This window comes from Phaethon aethereus, assembly GCF_964289735.1.
Source record: "Phaethon aethereus genome assembly, chromosome: 1".
In the NCBI taxonomy this organism is placed as follows: Eukaryota; Metazoa; Chordata; class Aves; order Phaethontiformes; family Phaethontidae; genus Phaethon; species Phaethon aethereus.
Genome location: NC_138575.1, coordinates 52,802,581 through 52,828,419, shown reverse-complemented (window position 1 = coordinate 52,828,419; position 25,839 = coordinate 52,802,581). Strand labels below are relative to the sequence as shown.

The following is a 25,839-nucleotide window of genomic DNA, read 5'->3' as shown; positions in this document are numbered from 1 at the left end:
TTGGAGGCCTTGGGGCAGGGGTGGCATTACCACGGTCGCTGCCCCGAAGGGTCAGCCCTGCTCTGGGTCCCTGGGGACGGGAGGGCGAGGTGCAGGCATCCCTCCTCCCTGCGGCCTGCTCTGCTCGGCAGCTCTTGGTAGGGATTTTCCCAGGCGCAGGGAAACCCTGAGGGTTTCTTGGTTTGTTTCACGGAGCTCCATGGAGAGGAGGGCTGAGCAGCGGTGCCGCGCTCTCCCTCGGCCCTGCCGGGGCTCGGCAGGTACCAGTGGCACGTGGTCTTGACGCGGGCAGTGTCCTCGAAAACATGCCGCGGGGCACGTCTGCTCCCGACGGGGTGGGGTGCGCTCACCTCGGGAGCCGGCTTCAGCCCCCCGCTCTCTACCTTGCAGGCCTGGGCAGCGCGTCGGGAGCGAGCAGCCCCTGCGAGAAGGCCTGCAACCCCCAGATGGGCAACCTGGCGCACGGGCGGGCGCTGCGGACGGAGACGGCCTGCGGGCGCCACGCCACCGAGCCCTTCTGCGCCTACGCCGAGGACGCCCAGCGCCGCTGCAAGCGCCCCGCCTGCGGCCGATGCAGCGGGGCCCATACGGGGCTGGCCCACCCCCCCGCCGCCATGGCCGACTCCCCCTTCCGCCTGCCCCGCACCTGGTGGCAGGCGGCCCAGGACGCCCCCCGCGAGACCATCCAGCTGGACCTGGAAGCCACCTTCTACTTCACTCACTTGATTTTGGTCTTCAAATCGCCCAGGCCGGCCGCCATGGTGCTGGAGCGCTCCCAGGACTTCGGGGAGACGTGGAAGCCTTACAAATACTTTGCTGCTAACTGCTCAGCCACCTTCGGGCTGGAGGATGACGTGAGGAAGAGAGGAGCCATTTGCACTTCCAGATATTCGAGTCCCTTCCCCTGCACCGGAGGAGAGGTAGGTCTGCCGAGGTCAGGAAAAGAAAGCCCTCGCTCCAGCCCCCTTTCCTTCTGCAATCTCTGCTCCAGCGCTTACGCTTCTTATTTTACTGCACCGGCATCCTTTGCCATCGAATTTATTTCACAGAGTGAATTAACGCAATCCATTCCAAGGTGATGTAGGCACCGCGCTGCCTCTCGCTTTGCTGAGCTCGTAATCCCCCTCTTTTCCGGAAAACTCTTCTCTCCTCTCCCGGTGAAACCCCCCGCACAACTGCAAACAAGGCAGGTGCTGCCGATTCCTCGGGAAAGCCAAAGGCAACGTCTCTCTTGTCGGTCTTCTCCAGTCCTTGCAGTTGTGTGGTTTTGGGACCATGCAAATCGGTCCAACTTTGACCAAAATACAACTATGTTAAAATTAATGGTCACCAGATTCACTTTAGAATAGTGACTGCCTTCACTGAGAAGTAAGCATGTTAACCATTCAGAGTAGCTACTGACCCCACTGAAGTACCATTCCCACAAGTCATGTTAGCCAGGTAATTAAGAAACCTTATACTTAATCTTTTTTTCCCTGTGCACACTTATTCTCATGTGAAATGAGCATGAAAAAATGAAGAAAAATATCACACTTGCTAAGAGGAAAAATAGGTGTGAAAAAGTTTGTCTTCGATATCAGAAAGAGCAGATAACAAATCATGCACTTGGAGGTGGTACAAATAATACTCTTCCCTTTGGTGCCTAAGCTGTCCTGCGGTGCTGGAGAGCCTCCCCTGGGAGCCGCGGCCATGGGGCTGCCCTCCAGGGTCCCCACTGGTGGGGTGATGTCCCCAGTGACCAGCTCTGGATTTTAAAGGCTGCTCCCTCTAGTGGCCTAATTTAATGAGCTTGTCGAAGTTTAATCAAACTTTAAATTCCCCTCTGACCTAACACAGAGAAAGGAGAAAATCTGATTAATGAATCAGGCGGTCAGTTACATCATTGTAGTTTCTGCTGAGAACTGGTTCTGAGGTGAAAGCCTGATCATTGGAGACCAGCATTCATGCCTTAGAAAAATCACCTGTTCAGACACCTTTGCAATCATTTGGGGTCACCTATAGCCGTGTTCTGGCTAGGAAGCCACTCTCTGGAGAAATGCCGAGAGCTGTTTGTTCACCAAAGTGCATGTCTTAGCTGCGTCTCAGGAGGCTCCTGATGTCCTATTCCAGGAGAAGCTGCTCAGAAACAAGGCTCTCCAGTCCTGCCAGGCAGACCCAGGATGGTTATTTGATTAGCCCAGCAAAGGGTTTAAATCAGATGGCTGGCAAGAAAGTGCTGTCTTCCTCTCTTCTCCTGCCTCCCTTTGCTTGTGCCTCCAAAAAGCTGCCTTTCACCATGAAATATATAAAGGAGCTTATAAGAAAGATGGAGAAAGACTTTTCACCAAGGCCTGTTCTGACTGAAATTGATTTAGACTGGGTATAAGGAAGACATTTTTTATGATGAGGGTGGTGAGACACTGTCACAGGTTGCCCAGAGAAGCTATGGATGCCCCGTGCCTGGAAGTGTTCAAGGCCAGGATGGATGGGGCTTTGAGCAACCTGATCTAGTGGGAGATGTCCCTGCCCATGGCAGAGGGGTTTGGACTAGCTGATCTTTGAAGGCCTCTCCCAACCCAAACCATTCTGTGGTTCTGAATTGGGACTAGCTACAGGGTGGGACCTACAAAAGAAAGGTCGGACGTACCGCACTGGGAATTTTCCAGGCCCTCAGCACTTCTGCCAGCCTCTGTGTCCCACCACCTGAATCAGAAGGCTATGCCAGCCTGGGACACAAGACAGGGACTGAAATCTACAGCTCTCAGGCCAGCCAGTGGGACACGTCTGGGGTACTCTGACTTGCACACTCCTTTTTCAGCTTTCGCAGGGATCGGTCTCAGGGATGAGAAACCCAGGGCATCATTCAGGGCAGTATTTGCCCCGTTTGTGCTGGGTCCCCTGTAGCTAGCACCCTGGTGCAGCTTTCACTGCGGTCACCCCCGAGATGTCCCTGCACACCAGGATGGGGGCTGAGCCTGGTGAGAACCTCTGCAAATCCTGAGCTCAGGCCGGCTCCTCTGCAGGCTGGGGCAATGTGTGGGGACAGTAGGATCAAGGTGCAGTGCATAGAAACTGATGCCTGTCTCAAGAAGAAAAGGAATCTGGTGGTGTTTGATGCATCTACAGTAGCATGGTGGAAAAACAGGCTCTTTACCGAGCTTGCTCCTGCAGGATCTCTTCTTTTGGTATTGTCTGTGTTATTGCAAAGAAGCTATAAATGTCAAGCTCGTTTAATTATTCCAGGTTTTAAACAAATGTTGAGTCTGAGGGGCTGGAGCTTATAAGATTTTATTTATATGGCACACTTCAGTTCCCTGCACTTAAACACCACTTTTTACCTGCAAAGTAATAACAGCAGCTCTCTGGTGACCAGATGGCAAGCCTGCATGCTTAGCAAATATCACATTTAATTTATTACAGTGTGCTACATTCCAGCAATTACTTGTAACTGCCAATAGCAACATGTATCTCACCTAAAGAAACATCAGAGTTTTGTGTTCTGTTTGGAGTTATATTGTGCTTTACTCCCACGTCTCGTAGCACCTAATTTCAAACACATGGAAACAGTAATTTCACTTGAAACAGTGGTTTCAACTACGCAGTCAGCTGAAAAGTCCGAGTCTGAAGGGTAATATTTAATTGCAGCTCAGTTGCCGCAGTTTTCTCTAAAGCCAAAACACAAATTCTGCAAGCGCTACTGGATTTCTCTTTTAACTTTACAGAGTTTTTTTAACTGTGACGTAACAACTGCAAGCTGTGATCCCAGCTGTGTGTCACACCGCCTGTATACCGCTTTCTCCCGCTTCAAGCGTGTCGACGCCACGTGTGCATTTCTGGGCACAGAGTCAGGGCTTGCAGGGTTTTGCGAGATGGGGGCGAGGGGGGGGGTCTCCGCACGCCACTGGCAGCTCGGCCACTGCCACCCGTCCCCCTGCATGAGCAATCCGCCTCTCGGGAGGCCTCCGGAGGTGGCAGCTCGCCCCAAAACTGCACCTGGGCTTGGCACAGACCCGCGGCTGGTTGGGCTGGTGGTTTCTGGCTTTGGCCCTCAGCGGAGAGCAGGCAGCGCGGATCCGCCCGCGTTTCTGTCGATCAATACGGTGCCTGCAAGACCCCTTTCCAGCCAGCAGCATGCAGAAGCTCACAGTGCTCGATCTTCCAGCCTCTTTTAATAAATCACCTGTGTTAATTTGGCACAGAGGTGTATCTGCTTCAGTTTTGATTGAAAAAAAAGATCAGGCTTTTTGCATTTCTTCTGCCCTCACATTCATGACTCATTCTTTAGATGCCTAGTGCAACCCTTATGACAAAAATCCTCCCTCATCATAACTGTGCCATGGTGTTGATTTTGAGAAGATTTATGATACCACAGAAAGCAAACTGCCAAGACCCTGGGTTCATTTCAAAGACCCAGAGCTCAGAGCTTGTGGAGAAATGAGAGATGCTGAATTGGCTCTGGGAGATGCCTTTCATCTTTCTTCTGTAGTACAGCAGCTCTGGGCTTCCCTTTGTGGTAGTGGGACCAGGGCGGTGGAGGCATTGGGAGAGTGGTCTGCGTGGGGGGCTGCAGGGTGTCACCGCGCTGCAGTCACCCGAGCTGAAGGCCACCACGGCAGTGGGAGCCAGCAGTGGTAATGTCACATGCCATTGTGTGGCAGGTCTACTGACATGGCAGGTCTACTGATGGATAGAGTCACCTTGGCAGGGACTTGGCAGGTCTCTGCCCTTCCTCGCTACCTGCCTCTGACACTGCGAAACTGCCAGGCATGGTTGTCCTCTGCTTTGCATGCATCAGAGTCCTCCACTCTGAAGCAGGCATGAACTGGAGCATAAGATGCCCAGTGGTGAGATTAGGAAGGAAAGGGAAGATCTGGACAGAGCTGTAGAGGAAAGAGGCTGAAGGCTGCATGGCACAGTACTGATGTCAGGAACACTGCTCTGATGCCTAGTCTTAAAGGCTCTTTCAGTGGAAGTAAGCATGAACTCGCAGGTCAGCACATGCTCAGAGACTTTGCTGAGCTGAGCCTCATGCCAGAGCAGCCTGACTGTGGTCTGGCCTCATGCAAAGAAGAACCACCTTTCCAGCGGCCAGGAAAGCAATGACTTCTCCACAAGGATCCAGTAGCCAGGCAAAACATCTGAACCTCTCCTCGGTAGGGACCAAAGGACAAGAGGCAGATGGGCACCTGCCCCTTGCCCCGGCATCCCCAGGCACTCGGTGCGTGCTGTTCAGAAACCCACCCGCAGGCGGGCACTGCTTTCAGGAGCTCTCGCCATTCAACACCCAGGGCCAGGCTGTCCCCCACCATGGGGCCCGTCCAGTGTGGGCGAAGGAGAAGCAGGGAGGAGGAGGAAGCCTCACAGCACAACCAATCCAGGGTTCCAGCAAGCTTCGAGCATCTGCCAATTTGAGGGGTTGGATTTGCAACACTGTGAAGGGGACAAGAAACTCCTTCCCTGTCAGGGAATAATTTTGGATCAGCTGCATGCAGAGGGGTCACAAAAGACTTTCCCCATGCTTAATTTAGTGAATTCATTGTTTCACAGCTCCAGTTTGTTTAGCATAGGCAGCAACCTCTAAATGCTGGCCTAATATCATCAGTGTTTTAAGAGAAATGCTAAGACCCAGTTTTAGCCTGGATCGTACAAATGTGTTACAAATCCAGAGTCTTGCCACTGCTTTCCAGGGTGTAACCCTTCAGCCACGTTTTTGCAAGGGAAATCAGAACTGGATGCACCAGCCAAACATAATCTGATCTAAGTAAACAAGATGCAGAAATAAACTCTTTCAGCTTCATGCTCAGACAGGAATGCCAATTTTATTAGTATGCATAAAAGGCTATCTTCCCTCCCATAGCTCAGATTGTATTAATATCTCTTCCTTTGCAGCCTAATCTGATTGCTGCTAAGGGCTCATCGAGGAGGGGCCCTTAGCAGATGTTAATTCTTCAACTGTGAGCGAGAGTGACTGTCCACTCTGCAATGCAATTATCTCATTCACTTTACATTCCCATCTGTGGTCAATTCAGATTAGCTCGCCTGAGTGTCCCCATTTAGACAAGCTCCAGGATAAAAGGGCTTACTGAAGCAGAGTCTCCTTGACAAGATTTTAGTAAATTAGTAACTTATTTGAGTGTTCATCTATTCAGAATACTGCTAATAAATCCCTTGGAGACCTCAGCTATTGTTGCTGTTTGCTATTAATAGGAGAGACATATCTGCAGCTTGACTATATTCCAGCAACAAATTCTAACGTGCTTTTAACTTTTGAAACATCACATACTGCTGTTTTACTGTGGGGTGTGTGTCTTACTGAGCATTTTATTGATCTCATGTGCCTTCTGTAGCATAAAAACTTTCAAATGTTTTGCCTTGCACTGTGACTGCATGCAGCCTGCCTCTGTTCCTTAAGGATGTGCACACCAGTCCTACTGGTTTTACCTGAAATTAGCTCTGTAGAGAAGTAAATTGTGTTCTGCTGCTCACAAGTTTGGCCCTGATAGACAATGAGAAATTGTAACACTTGCTGACACAAACAGAAGTTAAAGATACTCAGTGATTTTTTTTTTTGGAGCCCTAATTTTGGGTTGTAGAAACACTCTGTTGCAGCCTAGAAGCTTTTGCCCATTTTTGTTTGCCTGTGTCCTAGGCCTGAATAAGCTTGGTTTAACTGTTGTTAAGTGAAGCTACATCTCCATTGCTCTAAGATTCTCCAAGGATCTCGTGGGTCACAGGAGAATTGAGTTCAGTCACATGCAGGACTTGAGACTCCACAAAGAACCTGGGCAAATATGCAAGAATAATCTCAAAATAGCCTGGGACATCAGCCCATTAAAGGCCTGCAAATGGCTTTTTTAATCATCCTGTGCCACTGGTGTCTGCACAGAGAGAAAACAAAGGCCCAAACTGATGAGAAGGAAAGAGGGATCCTGGCTGGTGTTCAGCAGTGCTCGAGACACGTGAGGACAAGGCTGGGGAAGTATGTTTTCAAGTCCCATCTCTACACTTTGTAGATGTGCATTTTGTAGGAAAAAAAAACTCTTTAACAGCATCCTCCTGATCATTCTGTCTTTGGGAAAAAGTAACTTGTTGGGCTCTGCACAGAAATGCCACATGCAAAGGCCAGTCTGCTCAGCTGGGGGCCAGGAGTGACGGGGGCGATGGCCAGACCCAGTCCAGCCCTTTGCATTGTACCAGTGAATTTAGCAAGACGTGGGGGCCGTTATTTCATAAGCACAAGAATAATGATTTCTAGGGGAATAGTTAATGAGGCAAAATAAACGAAGTCAGGCCGGAGTCGGTGAAATGAGGTAGGAACCTAGAGACCGCAGGCTGCGGCAGCTGACTGTTCAGCGCGGGGCGGCTGGGGAGGGCTTGCGAGAGCCAAGCGGGACGCGTGCCTGCCGAGCGGGACGCTGTCCTCCCACCGGCTGCCGGGACCACATCTCTCGGCTCAGCCCCCCGGCACCCAGCTTTCCCTCCTGGCATCAAAGCCCGTCTTCCCAAGCCTTGTGTGGGGTTTCCGCTGGCTTTAATGCAGTGGGGTGCGGGGCGACCTTCTCCCTTTAAATAATGGGGTAGCAAGAAGAGGATTCAGGGGAAAAAAGGGGAAACCTGAGCTTAATTTTTACCTGTGCCTGGGAGGACAGGAGATGAGGGCAGTTCTGGGCACATGTGGAGACGAACCTTTAGTCTCCAGGGAATTTTACCATGAAAGGTACTTTCCCTCTAGAGTTCAGTCACCATCAGGGTCGAGTGACACAACAGCTGTTTTCTGGGCACCGGCACCTGCTTTTTAAGTTTTCTGTACATCTAATACCAGGGATAATACTGCCAGATTTCTGGGCCAGGTTGTGACAAATCCCTTCTCCTCCTCCGCAGGCAGTCCTAGGGCAGCAACATGTCCCTTTGCTGGGCCTCCTGGGTGCTCAGCATCTCTGGTGGACCAGGGCATGTGAGGGGCAAGACGCTTTTCCAGCCTGCCCAGTGATCCTCCACGATTCCCCTGCTGCAGATAGCCCACAGGAAGGTCTCATCATCTCCTTTTCTCCCTGGCTTAGTGCTTTGGCACCTGGAGGTTGGCCCTTCGCTTGGCCAGCTCTTGACATTGCAGCCACCTCTGGGATGGAGCCTAGCCAGTGTTTAACAGTGCGTATCGGCGATCCTCTGTTTAGAACAACAAGCTTCTAAAGGCTGTGGATCAGGGCTTCTGGATCAGCCTCCAATTATGGCTAAAACAAATTATTCCTCAGAGGGAGCTTGACCATTCTTGTGAAAGGGGGTATATTGTAGGCTGCCAAAAGCAGGAGGGAATGGGTCCCAGGGCTGCAGAAGACCCTCTCCAGATTTCTTATGTAGGAAGTGAAGAGCACTGTACCCACATGAAACAAGAGGAATTTGGGTAAGGCAGAATTTAATTCTCTAAATTGGCATCTGGCCTTGCTAGCAGAACTATTGCTTCCTTTGAGAAAAGTGCCGCAGGATTTTAGCGGTGCAGCCAGAGCCTCTCTTCAGGCACTGCACCCCACTGCTTCATTTCACAGTTCATTTTTGGCATGAAGGGAGGACTGGCTCACTTACTCAGCTCCCGGTTCACTGGCTGGAAAGTAGGGCTGCCATGTTTCTCTTTGGGATTCTTGGTTACAGCCGGTTATATGGGAAGTGTGTAACCTAAAGCAGTGAACTGACACATCTCAGAGGTTTTGGATCAAAAGCTCATGGGCACTTAATCTGAGATTAATTGCCATGCGCAGTGGCTGTCAGCATGAGATATCCAGTCTACCAACATTCAGAATCCTACACAAATGGTGAAGTACTCAAATTCTCCCTGGGCAACATTTCCAGGAAGAAAAGAAGTTAATGTCTGAAACCAAACTTGCTAGACACATACACCATGACTTTCTATCACTAGTCTCTGTGCAGCATCCCTCATTGCTGTGGTCAAAATCTGTAGCCACGGGTTGAAAGGGCGGTGCTGTTTCTCATGGCCTTTTTGAATACACGTATTTACATATAATTCAGACAGGTGTTCTTTTTCCTAAAATTAAGTGTAGCTCATGGTAACTGGATGGTTTAAGCAGCCAGCTGTATAGACACAAAGCCTTTTCATTATAGACAAGAGCAATTGAAAGACATTCATGAAATCGGGTTACTCTTAGACGGAAAGAAATCCCCTTGATCCCTGGTACTGTTGCAGCCGTTCTTGCTGAAACAGTAACCTGCTACCTTGCTGGCTTTTGCAGTGGTGCGTCATGCTCAGAAGCTGTTAAAGGGGTTATTCTGCAGCTCTGGGGAGTGAGCCAGCTTTTCTTACAGCCCTGCCTATGAATAAGCAAGTCCAGTTCTCTATCTGGCTCTTTGGAGGTAGATCCAGGTTTTCTTGGTCTTCCATATGCATGACAGGTACTGCCAGTAGGCCAAGACTGAGAACATAAATCTTTGTGGGGATAGGGAAAGGAGGGGAATTGCTGGAGGGAAGAGTATTTAAATACCATCTTTCACACTGATCGGTCAAGGGACTTCTTTGTGTCATCGTCTGAAATGTGCTGGTTCATTTTCCTATGCGAGATAGTGCAGCCTTGGAAATGGTCATTCTGAAGATGAGAAAAAAACAGTAATTATTTTCCTTGATAGTGCACAGCCGATGATATCATCCATCTGAAGGGTTTTGTGAGCCAAGAAACCGAGCATTTCTGTCTTTTTGATGAGTGAAAGTAGTGATTAGGCAAAATAAAGCCATTGTGGGATAAATGATCAATTCTTGGAGAAGCATTGTTAACTGGAGGTGAAGAAAGCCAAATCGTTTGAGCTGGAGAGAGATTTTTCTGGTAAGAATATTACGTCTGTGATCATAGTCTGCACGAAGACAGGCATGACCTAGCAGTGTTTCATTTTCATCTAATGAAATTGTGCAGCAGGATGTTGAAGCGAAGCTGAGATGGCAGCTCTCATCTGATTGATTGTTGCCAGAGATGTCGAGGATCCTGGAGAAATCCCGAGGCTCTTGCCTAGCTCTCCTTGTGCCTTTTCCAGCTCCCCAACAGCCGGCTGCTGCGTGTAAGTAGGAGCTCATCCCATACAGCTTCTTGCTTTTGAGAATGGCAGAAGAATGACTTGAGTTTCCTGAGAGATAAAATTTGCCTTGGTATAAATCAACTTGCCAAGGCCCGCACAAGGGCCAGTTATTTGAAAGAGTTGGATTTTCCTCCTGAAGTCTTTACAAGACTGCCTAAATTTTGGACAGTGAGACAAGGGATTATTTGCCTTGTTTATGTGCTGTGAAAGATTGCAGAAGGGCTGTAGGCATGGGCCAAAATGGTGTGCCATTTCTCCAGCATCTCAAGGAGTTCAGGGGCTGCTGTTGGTTGTACACAGCAGGTTTCTGTCACCATTGCTTGGGGATGTGGACTGAGTACATCATGCTGAGGCCCGAAAGACAGGCCCCACTGCTCAGCGTGACCTTAGTGTCTCTGCACCTCGCTGCAGTGGCGAGGCAGGTTTCCCAATTTCTCTTGTTTCATCTCACCCAGGTGATGCTGAAGTACGCACCATGAATGTGCCCATGCAGGGGATGGTCAGACCTCTCCATGAGGAAAAAAGAGGTTCTTCTTCCCTGCAGTCCACTTGGTCTGACAGGCAGAAAAACAAAGTATATTAGAGGAGCTGGTGGGTGATACCTGCCCAGTTTAGGCTGCTGAACTTCTCACACCATGTGAATTATTTACAGCATCTGCCAAAAAGTCTTTTTTTAGCCTAGAGTCATTGCAATGAACATAGCACGGAGATGTGCATGGGTTTCTCTCTTAAAAGCTCTTTTGCTTGGTGTGGTAACACATCATATAAGTTTGTTTTGTCAACAGAGCATACCAGCATTGTTGCTCTAGCAGCCTTCTTCGAGGTGAAGGGGGGGAGTCTGCCAGGCTTGATTTTGTGAAGGAGCAAGACTGTTTTCATAAATCTTTCAGGAGGTTAATGCCTTTAAGATATATCTCCCAAATGTGGTTGAAGTTAGCCAGTGGTTTCAAAAGTTGTTAGCGTGGACTGATGGACAGACGCGTAGATACACATGCAGTGAAATGGCGTAAGGCCTATTTCACTAGGGAACTAATTTTAGGTTAGATATGGGAAGGCTTTGCAAGCAAAACACTCCTCTGCAGACTTCCTACTCGGGGAAGAGCCAAGGGGAGAGCCTGGCAGAAATTGAAGCACACTGATGCAGAAAATCCCTGGAAACTAAAATACTGACTGGGAGGGTAAATGCTAGCATGGGGTTGAGCCCTCAATACTGAAACTGGGAGACATGAAAAACCTATCTATCTGCAGGGTATCTGTCTCCCTCAGAGCACATATGTGCGCAGGGAATATGTTTGTTGTTATATGTACTAGGGCTGGTGGTTAGACCATGCGTCTGCCAGACAGGGCACCTGAGCTGCTCCTGAACTGGCAGCGCTGAAGTAACCCAGTTAAACCAGGCAGCTCCTGAGCCTGAGGCTTTCTGCTGTAAAAAGGGGTCCCCAAAGGCATCAGGGCAGGTAGGACTGTCACTGCTCCCCCGAGGTACCAAATGGGATTTATTGCTGCAGCGTGAGTCTGGCTGCTTGGCACAGCAGACCTTGAAAGTCAAGCCATCTTCACATGTACAGGATGTACATGTATACAAGTAAGAGTCTCACCTCAGTCTTTCTGCATGTGTCATTGGGTGTTAGGCTTAATTAGGCTTAATTACTCTTCCCTGGGAAGGCGCAGGGGGATGAGCACAGCAGTCTTAGCTCCAAGTCTCCTCTGCACCACCAAGAGGTGACCAAGCAGGTTGAGTGAAGGAGGTATTGGGACACCCTCTTTGAAGCAGGAGCACCTGGCTGGTGCTGGATTTCTGCAGCTAAATTTACATCCAACTTCCTCCACAAGTGAAAAAAAGAAAAGTCTAATCAGGCTTTAGTAGTGCTGATGCAATTTCTTTCACCTGCTCTAGTTGAAGATGTCCCTGCTCACTGCAGGGGGGTTGGACGAGATGATCTTTAAAGATCCCTTCCAACCCAACCTATTCTATGATTCTGTGATTCTTGGGTGGAAGCTGAAATCAGACACTGTGGCAGGTTGATGTTATAGAAAGTCGTGGTGGGCACACACATATTGCATCACTGTTATTATTTTTTAAATTACTCAATTCTACAAATCAGCCTTGTTACCCCCGTGTGTTTTCTGTAACACTTGCAAGAGAAACTATTACTTTTAACTTTTTACATCTGTTGAGAAGGAAAGCTTAGCTGGCCCAATGAAGTTCTCCATCTAAACTTCTCCAAACAAGACCAGCCAAGGCTGAAAGCAGTGGCCACTTTTGGGTAGTCCCTATGGGAGAGGGCCTGGACTGTTCAATGGGCTGGGCTGGCTGTGGAGGGAGGTGTGGGGGGACGGGGCGCAGGCACGCGGTGGCTGGGTATGGCAGAGGGTACAGCATGGAGCATCTCATCCTGAGCTGCAGTTGTGTGCAGCTGTGAGCAACAGCTGGGGCCTCTGGGCACCAGCAGAGATGAGGCGATGCTGGCCATGCGGCTGGAATCCCCGGGCCGGGAGGTGGAGGACGAGGGCTCCCCTTGGCCTGAGCCCCAGCGCCTGGCAGGCGGTGCCCAACCTCGGCCGCGTACCAGGCTCGAGGGAAATTTTGCAGGAGGCAAAGGGATGAGGTCCCGGATGCGCTGGCAAAGCTCCGCCACTGCCTTTACTGCCTACATTTTCCAGAGCATTTGTCCGGGCACTAAATAAACCAGATAGCTTCCAGTGATGTGGAGATTCAACAGGGCCCCATAATACAGGCCAATTAGCCACATTTATTTAATGTCTGCATACCAAGAGACACTCCAGACTCCTAACACAAACCATAACTTTTCTGTTAAACACTTACCTGGACATCACATGCCCTTTTGTAAGGTGGTGCATGTCTCTCATTGCTTTTGCTGTCTCTATTTGGAGAAGATAGCAAACGTTACATTCATTTTATTCTTCTTACTTTTTTCCCCTGGGTTCCTGTAAAATACATGGAAAGGAATAAAACCACCAGCAAAAATCAAATAAAGCTGTGCTGAATTTATGAAACGCCCATGAACCCGAAAGGTTAATCACTAATATGGATAGGTCATTATTATAGAGTGCTTATAGATACATTCTCATGCATCCAGGTCAGATGACATAGGGTAGAGTCCATCAATCTCTTTTATTTGGAGATCTTGTTGGGAAGAAACCGTGGACCACTTTGTGCAGTGTTACCACCTTGGTTTTCATTTAAAACCAAATAAAAATGTGGTTATGTTTTTAGTATTTGTTTATTACTTTTATTTCTGCCGTACTCCCATTCGTTGGCTCGTTCTCCTGTGTATTCACTTCTTGAGTCTCCCGTCTGTTTATTCTGTAGTTTACAGGTGTTGCCATTTTGTGAACCACCTCCTTCCAGGCTCAGGGGTAGAAACTCTGTCTGAGGCCGGTCTCCCAGTTGGAGGTCGGAGCGTGGTGTCTCTAGCCAGGCACCGGGACCCGGGGAAGGGGTGCGTGCACAGCGGCTGTGGGTCCCTGCCCACGGCCTGAGCGGCTGTGCCTATTTCTGAAGGTCTTGAGGAAGAAGCTTCTTGTGAATCATGTGTGTCTCTTCAATGTCGTGGACATTTGTGACCCAAAGGGCTCCATTTTATTGCTGTGGACGCTTGTATTTTTGACAAAGGTCTGGGTCCCTGCGGTGGTGGGTGGAAGCTCCAGTGGTCTGAGATGCGCCCGTGCCTCATCAAGAAGGCTTTGCTGGCAGCAAATCTTCCATTGGTTTTGTTGACTTCCTCAGGCAACCTTGACTCCAGAGCCTATTTTGTTGCTCTCATCATCATTCATTAGCATTTTCCTTCCCACTGTGGGTATATATAAAGATGTCCTTTCATTGCCTCTCAAGTGTAAACATACTAGGGTACTTCTTGCAAAGGGACTTTTATGTATTTATAAATCGAGGTCATTGTGGTGCAAGCGGTTACTTGAGTGCAGCATGTTCATGGCTGCTGTTTTATTTATATACAGGGCTACAGTATTGCATCTGCGGAATGGCAAGTAGCTAAGGATTCTCACAGTAGGAAGACAGGATAAAGTGAAGTAATCAACAGAGCAAGAGTTGCTTATGACAGCCCATAAGGAAATTGCAACACTGTGGAAATTTATTAGGGGGTGTCTATGTAATGATGTGCCCAAACCACACACAGACAGAGCGGTTTGGCTGAAGAGCAGAATTTTTTTACCATGGCATGCACATGCTCCCCTGGGAGTGGAGTGGGCTCCCTCCTGCCACCACCAGGCATCCCACCAGGAGGGTCAGGTGAACCTGACCTCGCTCAGGGATTGCAACCCACAGTTCTTATTTGGCTGTGTAGAGAGACTTCTCCCCCACCAAAAAATCTTCATGCAAGTTTTAAATCACTTTATTGATGTTGCTTCATGCAGGTGTCACATTTATAGAACATGGGTTCCAACAGCATAATTCCATGGGATGTGGAAGTAGCATTACCCCAAATACTGATATTTTGTTTTAAAGACAGAGGTTCTTGTTATTTGCCTCCTGGTTTGTGACATTTGCTCCTCAGATATGAGATACTGCTAGATTCTTAGTTTTAAATGGAAGCTGAGGTAAAGATTCCGTTCCTGGGATTGTGTTTAAGAAGAGTCCCAAATACCATAAGATTTATAGTGAGCTAGCAACAATCCTAAATATCATAAGATTCAGAGTAAGCTAGCAATTCTGGGAAAGAAAATATCCTTCTGATAGGATATATTATGGCATGTCTAGCATAGAAGTGCTGTGGTTTTCCAATTTATGGTTTCCTACTTCTTCTGCAAAATAGAAATTTGGGTTAGTGCACGCACTATAAAGCTGCTGATGTAAAGATCCAGGCCTCCCACCCTTTGCTATCATGTGTAGTGCTACTGGGAGACTACTGTGGACTACTGGGAGAAGTCACGTTGCCTACCCAACATTGCAATGCTGGGCTTTGATATGTTGTTGGTAATATACATACACCTGCATGTAGACAGACTTGAGTGGGAAAGCTGGAGGTCTGGTCACCGTGGGGTGCTTTCTGGTGAGGCTTGCTGCAGGCAAATGGACAGATTTTGCTGACATTGCTCCATTACCAAGGGGGTGGGTGTGTTCCCCTGCACATGGTGGAGCTTTCTCCTGGCAGAGACCTTGTGAAAACAGGAACGGCATCATCTCACAAAAAGGTTATTCTCCTGTACCTCACTGAGCTATTTATCTCCCTTGCATAATCACAACACAGCTCTCTTTGGCAGGGCCCTCAGGCATGACTTCTTCCAGCACTTTTGGGATAGGAAGAGTAATGGAGTTGATGGTTCTGCAGGCAGTGACTTTTCTGGGGGTCAGGAGGGAATTGCCATCCCCCACGTCACATCTGGCAGAGGGGCTGCCCCAACAGCTACAAAGCTGACATGACATGTGTCAAGACCGCAACCATGGTGGTGGAGCTGCTGGGGAGAGTTTCTGTCCTTGCAAGTTGAACCGAGCGTACGTGCTTTCTGTGTGGTTCTACCAGGATAAACCTGGAGGGCTTCGGGGATCTGTTGGGAAGAGGAAATGATGGCTGTGGATTGGGCACATCACCATGAGCATCCCAGGCGACTGGGGAGCACTGGCCCGACAGAGTTGTTCAGAGTAAGTCCTGCCCAGTGGCACCAGGGAGACAACGGATTTTAAAACCCCATCGTCAGATACACATGCATTTTGGCAGCACGTTCTTCTCAAATCCTGCCTACGTGCTTCCCCTGTGCCATTAAAAATAAACAATATTTTGGTTGAGGAGACCTCAGACTGCAGCAGCCAGGGGCTGCTGACAGAACTGTAGATGTGAAAACCCAGTCAAGTTTGCTGTACAAACCATGCTTTGATCACAGATGGGGTGCTGCGGACCAGGGCTAGTCCTATCAGTTGGACAATTGCACAGAAAAGTCCAAGGAAAAGTAAAAGCAAGAAAACTGTTACCTGCCCATGTGTGTACGTGGGGCTGAGGTGCTGGGCAGCACAGGGGTGGAGACCCATAACAGCTGTACGAGGTTGGTGTGGCCCCAGTGATGTGCTGACTCCCAAGACTGGGATAAATCAGCGACATTAACGACTGAACAGGGAAATCCTGCTGGGAAACATGTCCTTGACCTTATTATGCAGCCCCTGGGGGCTCCAGCTCAACCTGCTGGGGCAGAGCAGAGAACTGCTCTTTGTATGGCATCCTACATGTTACGGTGACCAGTTTGTATTTTATTCAAGCTGAGCTACTAGTGTCTGGGATGCAGGGATGAGGGTGTTGCCGTCCTGGCAGCGCTGAGGCCAGGCTCACCTCATGACACTGCACTGCTGCAGGGTGCAGCGTGGCTCTGGCGCTGGGGCCAGGGCCACTGGGCACAGCCGGAGCCGTACGGGGCAGCCGGGAGGAGCGGCTGAGAGCCCGCAGCCCTCGGGAGTTGCAGGGAGGGCTCATGTTTAGCATCACTGTTTTCAAGTAGCCATAAAAAGAAATGTTTGTAAGGTTTTAGGGCCTGAGCAGGAATACTGGCTCCATTGAAATCAGCAGCATAACTCCCCCTGAATTCCACACAGACAAGATTTAACTCTCTCAGCACAAAAAGCGCTCGGGCTTATTGATTTCCTTGCTGTGATTGTCTTTACTCAAGCTACAAGCATCAGTCACGTGCATTAAATGGCAAGAGATAAACAAGAAAAACTGAAAACTATGAGAGGAGTCTGCAGCTACATCTAGCATAAATTGTTCACATTTATGTATTTCCTTCGCCACTCTCATCCAAATCAGGATGAACAAAGGATTCTCTGAAATGCAATTTATGTAATTGCAAGGAACCCAAACTGCTAGCTTTTACAGAAAATTCTCAGCCCAGCATTTTCCATCATCGCCACTAAAAGGAAATCAATGTCTCCGGTTTGGATGTTTTCCAAGGAATTTTCTTTCCATATCTGAAAGCATCTTCTGTTCACAAAGCCACTAATGAATAAATGTGATCAGAATGACATTAAATTTTAGTAAATAACAAGCCTTGGGGAGAGGTGCAGGGCCTGATAGTTGGCTTTGCTTGGGTTTCTGTTCATATCTGCTTGATGTTTTTATTTTAGGAAAGCAGAAAAAACTCTGTATGTTCCTGGAAGAGAGGAAAAAACAAAACCCTTTTGAAATGTGTTACTACTTATTAACAGCCGTCATCAGACTCAACACTTCTGCACAAGGGGCATACGGCTCACCAGCCTTGCCCTCTGACCACCTCCCCCGGTTAACCTTGTGCCTTATCAATGTCTTTCCGGCAGAAAATGCTGGAATGCCTTGGGGAGGGAGTGTCTGTGGGGTGGTGGCGTGGGGCTGCAGCTGCAACATGCTTGCCAGCGCATGGCATCCGGCACCAGCACGCCCGAGCCCTGCTGTCACCGACACGCTGGTGGCAACCGTGCTTGGCAGGCTGATGGGATGTGCAAAAGCACACTGCCACCATTCAGCTCCAAAACGAGCTCTAAATCTCCTTCCAGTCTGGGACAAAGCTTCCTCCAGCTGGATCCTGGCAGCTCTGGAGAAAAGCCAGGTCCTGGCCAGGAGCGGTGCCAGCAAGCGGCGGGGCTGGTGGAGGCGGCAGCCGGCCGGCAGAGCCCATGGGCAGGCGAGCTGGCAGCACCGGGGTCATCATTTCCAGGATACATGAATCCTGGTGAAATAAAAGGGAAGCCTTCACTAGCTGGAGCGTATCAGTCGCATCCTTTGCGAGGAGCAGGTTTCGGGATAGGAGGCTCTGATCCCTGTAAGCAGGGGCGGCAGGCTCGCGCGCTGCCTCTCGCCGGGCACCCCGCAGCACCTCCCGGCCAGAAACGGTGGTCACCCTTCACTGCCACACACCCACTTGCTCTCCGTAGGAGGCTGGCTGGCATTTCGGGTGGCACGGGTGGTTGTCAGTGGGGCGGTTTGAGGAGGTTTTAAGCCACTGCTGGGAGCAGTGCATCAAGCCATTAGACTGCGTTACACCCTCAAATACTCGTCAAGTGACCGGTTGAATGTGGCTTACAAATATTGTAGTTCATCGAGCCTTCGGCGGCTACTCAGTGAAGAGCTATTTAACTATTTAGAAAGTGTTACTGTAAACGAAATGTACAAGTAACTAATACGTGTCATGAATATGTCATTTTATGTGAATAGTATTTATATGAATTGTATGCTGTTTCTGATGTCACACTGTAGGCAGTTAGACCAACAAGTTTAAAATAAACCTCTTCAAGAAAATGGGTTGTTTTTATCTAGTGCTTTCAATTTTCAGCTTGAGCCAATATTTACCTACTCAATCAGGCCCAAGTTAAAATAAAGACTGACCGATAAGTATTTGTTTAAACTTCAGAAGCCCCCCACTTTTCTTTCTTTCTTATCTCGGTTTTCTCGACTATCAGCTTGCTGTCACTACTTGCCACACCTAATCACTTTTCCACTAGGAAGCAGCCTGGGACTGATAGGAGCCAAATATTTGGAAATGTGAGCTTTATTTGTTAAAAAATACACCCATTCTGGGGGAGGGAAGGTTAATGAAGAGTCCCCCACCTGAGCATCGCCTGCAGGACTGCTGGGCCCCACGCTGGCCCATGCCGTGTACCAGCAGCACCCACTTCTGCTTTATGTTAGTGGCAAAACGTCACTTGAAACCCATAGGGTCCGGCCTTTGTGTGGAAAGGGGGATCACAGGGGGGTCACTTTGTGCACACTGGGGTGGAGGTGGATTTGCTACTCCCGGGAAGAGCGTCGCAAGAGCCGGATGCGTGCTCCCGGGGGATGCTCCCGCTGCCATCCCACCCCCCGGCCGACCACGGGGCTGGCTGACATCTTCCTTTCTGCTTCCCTTGCTGCCTTTCTCTGCCCAGGTGATATACCGAGCCCTGTCACCGCCTTACGCCGTGGAGGACCCATACAGCGCGGAAGCCCAGGCACAGCTAAAGATCACCAACCTGCGAGTGCGGCTGCTGGAGCGGCAGGGCTGCCCCTGCCTCCCGGCGGGCCCGGCCCCCCGGCCCCCGCAGCCCCCGCTGCCCCTGCACTACGCCATCTATGACTTCATCGTGAAGGGCAGCTGCTTCTGCAACGGCCACGCTGACCACTGCGTCCCTGTCGCCGGATTTAAGCCCGTCAAGGCGGCTGGCGTTTTCCATGTGGTATGTACATGCACCCACCAATGTCTGCACTGCAGGAAAGCAGAGTTTTAAAAATAGTATGGATGGTGTAGAGTATGGTATAGGTCCATGTATGCAGAATTTGACATGTGATGCCCTGAATTCCAAGCACAGTGAGCAAAAGTGGTCATTACAAAGGAGATGGACTCCATATCAAGCTGAAGCACTGGGCTTCCCTTGTGCCTTGCTGTGGAGTCTACCAGGAGTCTTATCCCTCAAGGGTGCTCCACAGTAATTTATTTCAGGTAGATCCTTAAAAAAAATTAAAGTTGCTGACTCTCTTCTTCCCCCAAACACTAACTTGCAGTAACACAATACCTAAAAGATCATGAATGCAGGGCATTTTGACGATGAAGAAAGAGAAGAGCTTCCCTGAAAGTACTAGGCATCTTGTGATTGCCATTGCTTCCGGAGGATCCTCAGACATTGGGTTGGGTCCTGAACCAAGGGGCCAGAGAGCTGGGTTTTGTCTCTCACTCCCAGGCTTTCTGTGGCACTTTGCAATACCTTTCTCCAGATAAAAAACCTGTGCTCTGGTTTTGAGGGGACTCTCATCACAAGACCTCTGAGCTCAAATCTCTTGGGACACACCAAGACCTAAACCTCAGTCCTCTCATGCCCCGAAGAAGTGAGAGCCACTAACCCTTTGGGGAGGTGATGGGCACAGCAGTGGCCGATGTGTTGGACATCTGCAGCATGGCATGCCTGCATCCTGCCAGTCTGGGGACATTTGCTTCCCCAACACATCTTGTCCTTTCTGCCCATCTTGGCTGGCTCTGAAAGTCCTGGCTTTGCTGGCAGAGGAGTGGTAGAGAAACCTGGGGCGGTCAAACATATTGTGCTGAATGATGTTAGAAAGGGAAAGATCATAAAAAAAATTATAAGGCAGTTACTCGAGGTAAGAAAGTCTGGCACCTGTCCAGCTCTTCGGGGAACTCTCATTTCACTTAAATTACGGTCTCAGATGTGAAGCAGACAGCGTGTTTCCCTTCTAATAGAGCTAGTCTTGCAACATCTTGAAAATACACCAATTTGAAAGCGTGCAGCGCTACTATTGAAAAGGCAGTTTCAAGTAGCACTGCTCTGCTTTCCACAGATGCTCCCTGAGCAAAAGTCTTTGAAAGGAGCTGTTTGCTCAGGATTATTTCGGTCGGATACAATTGCACAGGAGCGTGCCCCAGAGCACCGCTGAGAGTTGTAACAGAGCCTGCAGCCAAATACGCTTCTGGTACGGCTATAGCCTATGGAAACCATAGTGCGCAGGTAGCAGGTGGTGCTGTGGGAAGGAATCAAGTGCCAAAATCGCACTGAAAAGCAAAGCAAGAAATAGCAACAAGCCCCGGCACTGGCCCCGAGGGGACTGGAAACTCAACTCTGTTTATAAATGTCTATGTGGCAGGAGTCCCAAAGGTGACGTTTCTGCAGTGAGGCTGACTCATTTTACTGTGCCTTACAGCTTATTCCACACATCCCATAAGGGGTGTGCCGCTGTAGGGGTCACATAGCCCCATGGTTTGCAGGGGCGGTCAGGGAGTGGTAAGATGTTTCCTCTCCCAATATCACTTTTTCCATCATAGAACTGGGGCAGCTGGGGCTGAGCCTGGTCTGTGCCAGGCTCCTCCTGCCTGGCGTGAGGCTGCTGTGATTTGGGGACCGCGGTAGCACCCCGCTCGTGCATACCGGTTGGGGTTTGCCAGTGTGTTCCTTCCAGATGGGAAGAGAGGATTATTTCCAAGATGATAACAAGGCATGTGTGTGTGAATGAACAGAAAAGGGACGAAAGATTGTGGGGTCTGTGGCTGCTTTAGCTGGGAGAAGTCAGAGGAACTTCTGAAAAGAGAGTAGGGTTTCAGAGAGGGAGCATTTTGCTACATCTCACCTGAAAAAGTCACAAAAAAAGATTAACCCTGAAGCATTGTGGTCAGTCATTCAAGTGTGAGATGGGGACTTCAGTCCTGTCTTTATGTAACTGTATCTACATGGGCTTGTAGCAGAACCTTCCCTGTAAAGCTGAGGACAGCAGAAGCTGGGAAGCACGTTGCCATTTCACAATATGATTATAAAAATATGGCTCTGTTTTTACACTTGTTTAGACCAGACCAATCCTGAAGAATATGCCCTAAGTTAGAGGGTTAACATCAAAATTTAAGCAAGTTTAAGATCCTTTAAAAGAAAAAAAAAACTTCTTCAAAAAAAATATGTGCAAGTTTTCTTAACCCCTACTTGGTCTCAGCCCACAGGCAAAATCCTACCTGCAGGCTTAGTTTCAGTCCCTGCTTGGCCAGTGGAAGACGGGACATGATGTATTTGTTTTTCTCTTGGGCTGCTCTGGGCACTAAGCCAGAGCTGCAAAGCAACAGGAAGAATTTCAGCCATCTCACCCAGAGAAGATCTGACAAAGCCACGCAGGGATGCAGGGATGCTGGTGACTGCTGCTTGGGCAGGTCTGGTGCAGGGACCTGACCCGGGGGGCCAGGATGGTCCACTCAGCTTGGGACATCAGCCCAGCTCACTGCTGCGGGATTCCTCCCATAGGATGCATTTTTTCTTGAGGGCTGGGCCATCATGGGCTGAGAAGCTGACAGTTTTGAAACTAAGTATTCTGAGTGGGTGAAGGGAGGCTAGAAGTCCAGCTTGGCTATGAGATAATACTGACCTGGGACAGTAGAGAAATGGATTCACATACACAGGAGATCCCTCCTGATCTTCAGTGGCTGTGAGAAGACTGTTTTTTCAGATGATTGGTAGCATAGGAACTTCTCATCCTTTGCCAGTACCTCTGCACATGGAGGTATTGCAGTGCATGCTTGGCCCCTTATCAGCTAAAGCATCACCGTGGCCTGATTGCAACTATGGCAATGGTCGTGAAAGAGGAGATCAACCTGGAGATAAGTAGGATTTTGCAATTTAGGACTCCAAAGCGGGGAAAGCAAACCCAGAGGTACCTCACCTGGGGTGTGCAGTTCTGTCTCAAGGTGAGGGTAGGAGTTCATCCATCTCAGAGACTCCTTGGCCCTCCCTGACTGCAGAATCCAGCGACAGCTAAGTGGTTTTCACAGTTGGCCTGAGTTATCAGCCTTAGAGGGCTGTGTCCTTGCTGGCACTTCCTGCTTTTACCCCTATGAGATGAGATCCCACTATCACCTAATGACTTCATTATCTCATTGATAATCCAATATTATCAACTATCTAATGTCTCCTGCTCTGTCCTTCCTTTCCTCTCCTGCACTCCCGCTAGAGCAGCTCTGTCTGCACATCTTTCACCTCCATTGAACAGAGTGAGAACAAATGAAGCTGTCTGGTTTTGTTCATCCTCTTGTTCTTTTTTTCCCCTCAATGACCGTTTTAATAACGTGATACAGCAGCTATCTTTGCTCTGAAGAAAGGAAGTGGGAAACTAGAACTTAGGGATGAAGAAGCTTCAATGGACTTAAGACATGTGCCCAAAGAGGTTTGGTGTGGTGGTGCTGCTGCCATACCAAAACGGTACCACTGCAATTACGCTTATACACTTCTTTAGTAGTCCAAGGTGCTGTGTCAGTGTAAGTCAAGGACTCTTGCAGGAGCTGTGCTTTATTTTCTAGACTGAACAGACAAACCAGTTCAGGAACCTGATCAGTGAATGCATCTGAAGTTGGTTTCTGGCAGCTGCCCAACAATTAGGCATCAAACCCCAGATATACCTCACCTTATTTTAGGCATGTGTTTGATGTACCCTAGTCAGCCAGCTGATCTCCCCAGGCTCCTTCCATAGTTATGAAGGAGTGGTTGGGGTCCTGAGTAGACTAAGCTGCCATGCTAAAGCACTTCTGTATAGTCAGGCAGGGTGAATATTCCTCCCCCTTCCCATGTGGCCAGCCCAGTGGCTGTTATAAATTGTTATCATGCTACTGACATCAAAAGATGCTGAAGGTCTTCTCCAGCAGCACTGACAGAAGGCTATTGTACAAGGAATTAAAAAAAAAAAAAGCCAGACGGCCCCCACACCCTGGACAACAAGCTTTGTATTCTTTCACAAGAACGAGATAGGATATGAGAATTTTCTCATGCATAAATTTGGTTGTCTGGTGCTTTGGGAAAGAATACCTCCCCACGTGCTGACAGCAGCCAGTAGACATTGGTTCTAAAATTGGCACAGTGGCTCGAGCACAACAGTTTAAAATGTATCATTAGAGACTCAGTGTGAATGCTGTGATTTTCCTTTAGGCTGATACCATGCCCATTTTCCATGAAAGTAAAAAAATTAAAAAAAAATAGAGAAAATACAATTTTAGCAGTTCCAAGAAAGAAACTCTTTTAAAAGCAGTTGTCCCTCCCAGCTATTTAGCCTATTTATGCTATCAGGTCTTTGGGACATTGACTTTCTTTTAGCATGCGTTTGTGTTGGACTCTATATAGTGGGTGAGTTCTTGCAATATAAATCAATTCACAACAGGTGACTGAAAGTATTTTTCCCTCCACGCAGCATTTTTTTCTCACTGCCCAACATTTTGGAACATGATAAATAGGGGGAAAAGTATTTTATAGGATTTGACTAAAGAAAAAACCCTATGTATTTGCAATCTGAAAGGAAGCACTGGAAGGTTATAATTCAGCAACAAAAGGCTCTGGAAGGAAGCATGCCCTAGCAACTGTCTTTGTATAGAGAAATCAGTCCCTCGTTTATCTTACAGAAGTCAACTTTTGTAACACTGTTTGCATTGTGCCCTCTAATGACTGACATTGCGACGGGGCTATTGAGCTAAGAGGAGAAACAGTGTGAAAGTGAACTGGGATGTAAAGACCCCATGACAAAATGAAAAATGGCATGAGAAGGCTTTGCCGTTTAAATGAGTCAAGAGCCGCGTGAATGCTTAAAGGGGTGAGATGTACCGGGAATTGTGTTTGTGTACTTAGCGATGCTCCAGAATGACCCAAGTGGTTGTGCCTCACAGTTAGATGTAAATCGAGGTGAATGAAAAGGGAGGAAAAAATGTCCTCTTTCCCTTGCTGATGCACAACCCCCGGGTCACATTCTGCCTTCAGAAAGGTGCTGAGACGCTGGAGAAATCCCCGAGGCTGGGTGCGTCGTTTCCCCACTCTGCCTTGGGTCCCAGCAGAGCTGCTGGGCTTGTTTCTCAGCCCCGGCTCCCAGCCGCTCCGTGGCATGACGGGGAATTTACAGGGCACCACAGTCTTGCATCTGGCCCTCCTACAGCTTTTATAGGCACTAATTTTGCCCCACATAGACAGTCTGTTGGCTGTTTTTCACCTGCCACCACTTCTTTTTTCTTTCTACTACCCCTTCTTGTCCTGTCTTTCTCTGGTTTTCAGCTGTCACAGTATTTCTTTATTACAAAAATTTAAAAAAACAGTCCGCCGATAGGCTGCAAGAAAGGGCTTGCTAATATTCACCTTCTTCTGTTGTTTCCATCACATAAAAATCTTTCCTGCCATGCTGGAATTACGTAGAAGAAAAAAGATATTTTCTTCAATGGGATAAAGCTAGGATGGAGAGATTTTTTAAAGCAGAGCTGTTTTGGGGGCTAAGCATTATAATGCTACTGAAAGAGAATAAATACATTAGGTCCAACTTTCATTAAATTTCTGGGAAAAAGGAATAGGGGGAAAAAGGTATTAACTAAACAGTTGCACTGAGAAACAAGTTATTAAAGACCCCGTTTCCCTCCCCTTGCTTGGCTGAGGCTGGCCCGTTAGCATCTAGCTCGTCCATTAGCGGGTCTGTGCCCCGCTTTGCCTGGCCAAGAGGGGTCGGGGCCACCATGGGACCTGGGGGACGGCGGGGAGGCAGTTTTCTCAGCATGCAGCCCATTTGAGTAGCACCACAGTAAAGGCTTGGCACTGTGGGAACTGGGAACCCTGCTGCCTTTTCCAAAGCTTGCTCCTAAAGGCTGGAGCCTGGGTGGCTGCATCCGATGCAGAAGCGGGGCCAGCCGGGCCATCGCGTTCTGTGCCTCTGCGGGTGCTCACCCAGACATGAATCCCATTGAGATTACACGTTCCCGGCCCCGCAGCGAGCAGGGGCTCACAGGCTGTGCTGAGGGGGTGCAGGATCCACAGTGGGATCTGGGCTTGGGAGGGAGCATCCAATGAAGATGCTAATGCGTCTCCCTGTGATAAACCCAGGAGGAAAGGAGACGGCAAAGCAGCACCCTTACAATATGGACTGCGAACACGTGGTTCCTCCTGACCCAGGCTGCGACAGCACCCACCAAGTCAGCTGGGGAGCCCAAACCTATGGGCTTCTGTGCTCATCCCGCACTTGCCTTTATACAGAAGTCAGAATCATGTTATTTTGTTATTTTTTAAGCTTTTCAGCCAGATCATTTGTTTCTTTCCCCTCAGGTGCAATGTACCTTTACAAGCGATCAATAGCAGGAGCATCATGCTGTGCTCTGCCTCGGGGTCTATCTATACATCAGCTGACTTGATTTACACCATCTCCAATTTTAGCTTTTCTGCGTCTCTCCTTGCCACAGCATCTGAGAGCCCACAAGCCTGCTGTTACCACAGCAGTTTTTTAAATTTATAAAACCTCTTTCTTTACAGTTCACATATGGATTAATATTAATAAGCTGGTGGTTTACTTTAGCTCTGTATAAAAAAATAAGTGGTTTACT

The 25,839-nt window shown here is 48.8% G+C and overlaps 1 protein-coding gene across 1 annotated transcript in view; it reads left to right on the top strand.

Moving 5' to 3' along the window:
* Nucleotides 1–446: 446 nt before the first annotated feature.
* Nucleotides 447–25,839, top strand: part of NTN4 (netrin 4) — a gene marked incomplete at both ends in the record, with an annotated part of 44,827 nt that continues 19,434 nt past the window's right edge. Inside the window, 2 exons of the mRNA XM_082009851.1 lie at nucleotides 447–920; nucleotides 18,914–19,201. Of these exons, the coding sequence (XP_081865977.1) occupies nucleotides 447–920; nucleotides 18,914–19,201 (762 nt within the window). The remainder of the gene's footprint in view (nucleotides 921–18,913; nucleotides 19,202–25,839) is intronic.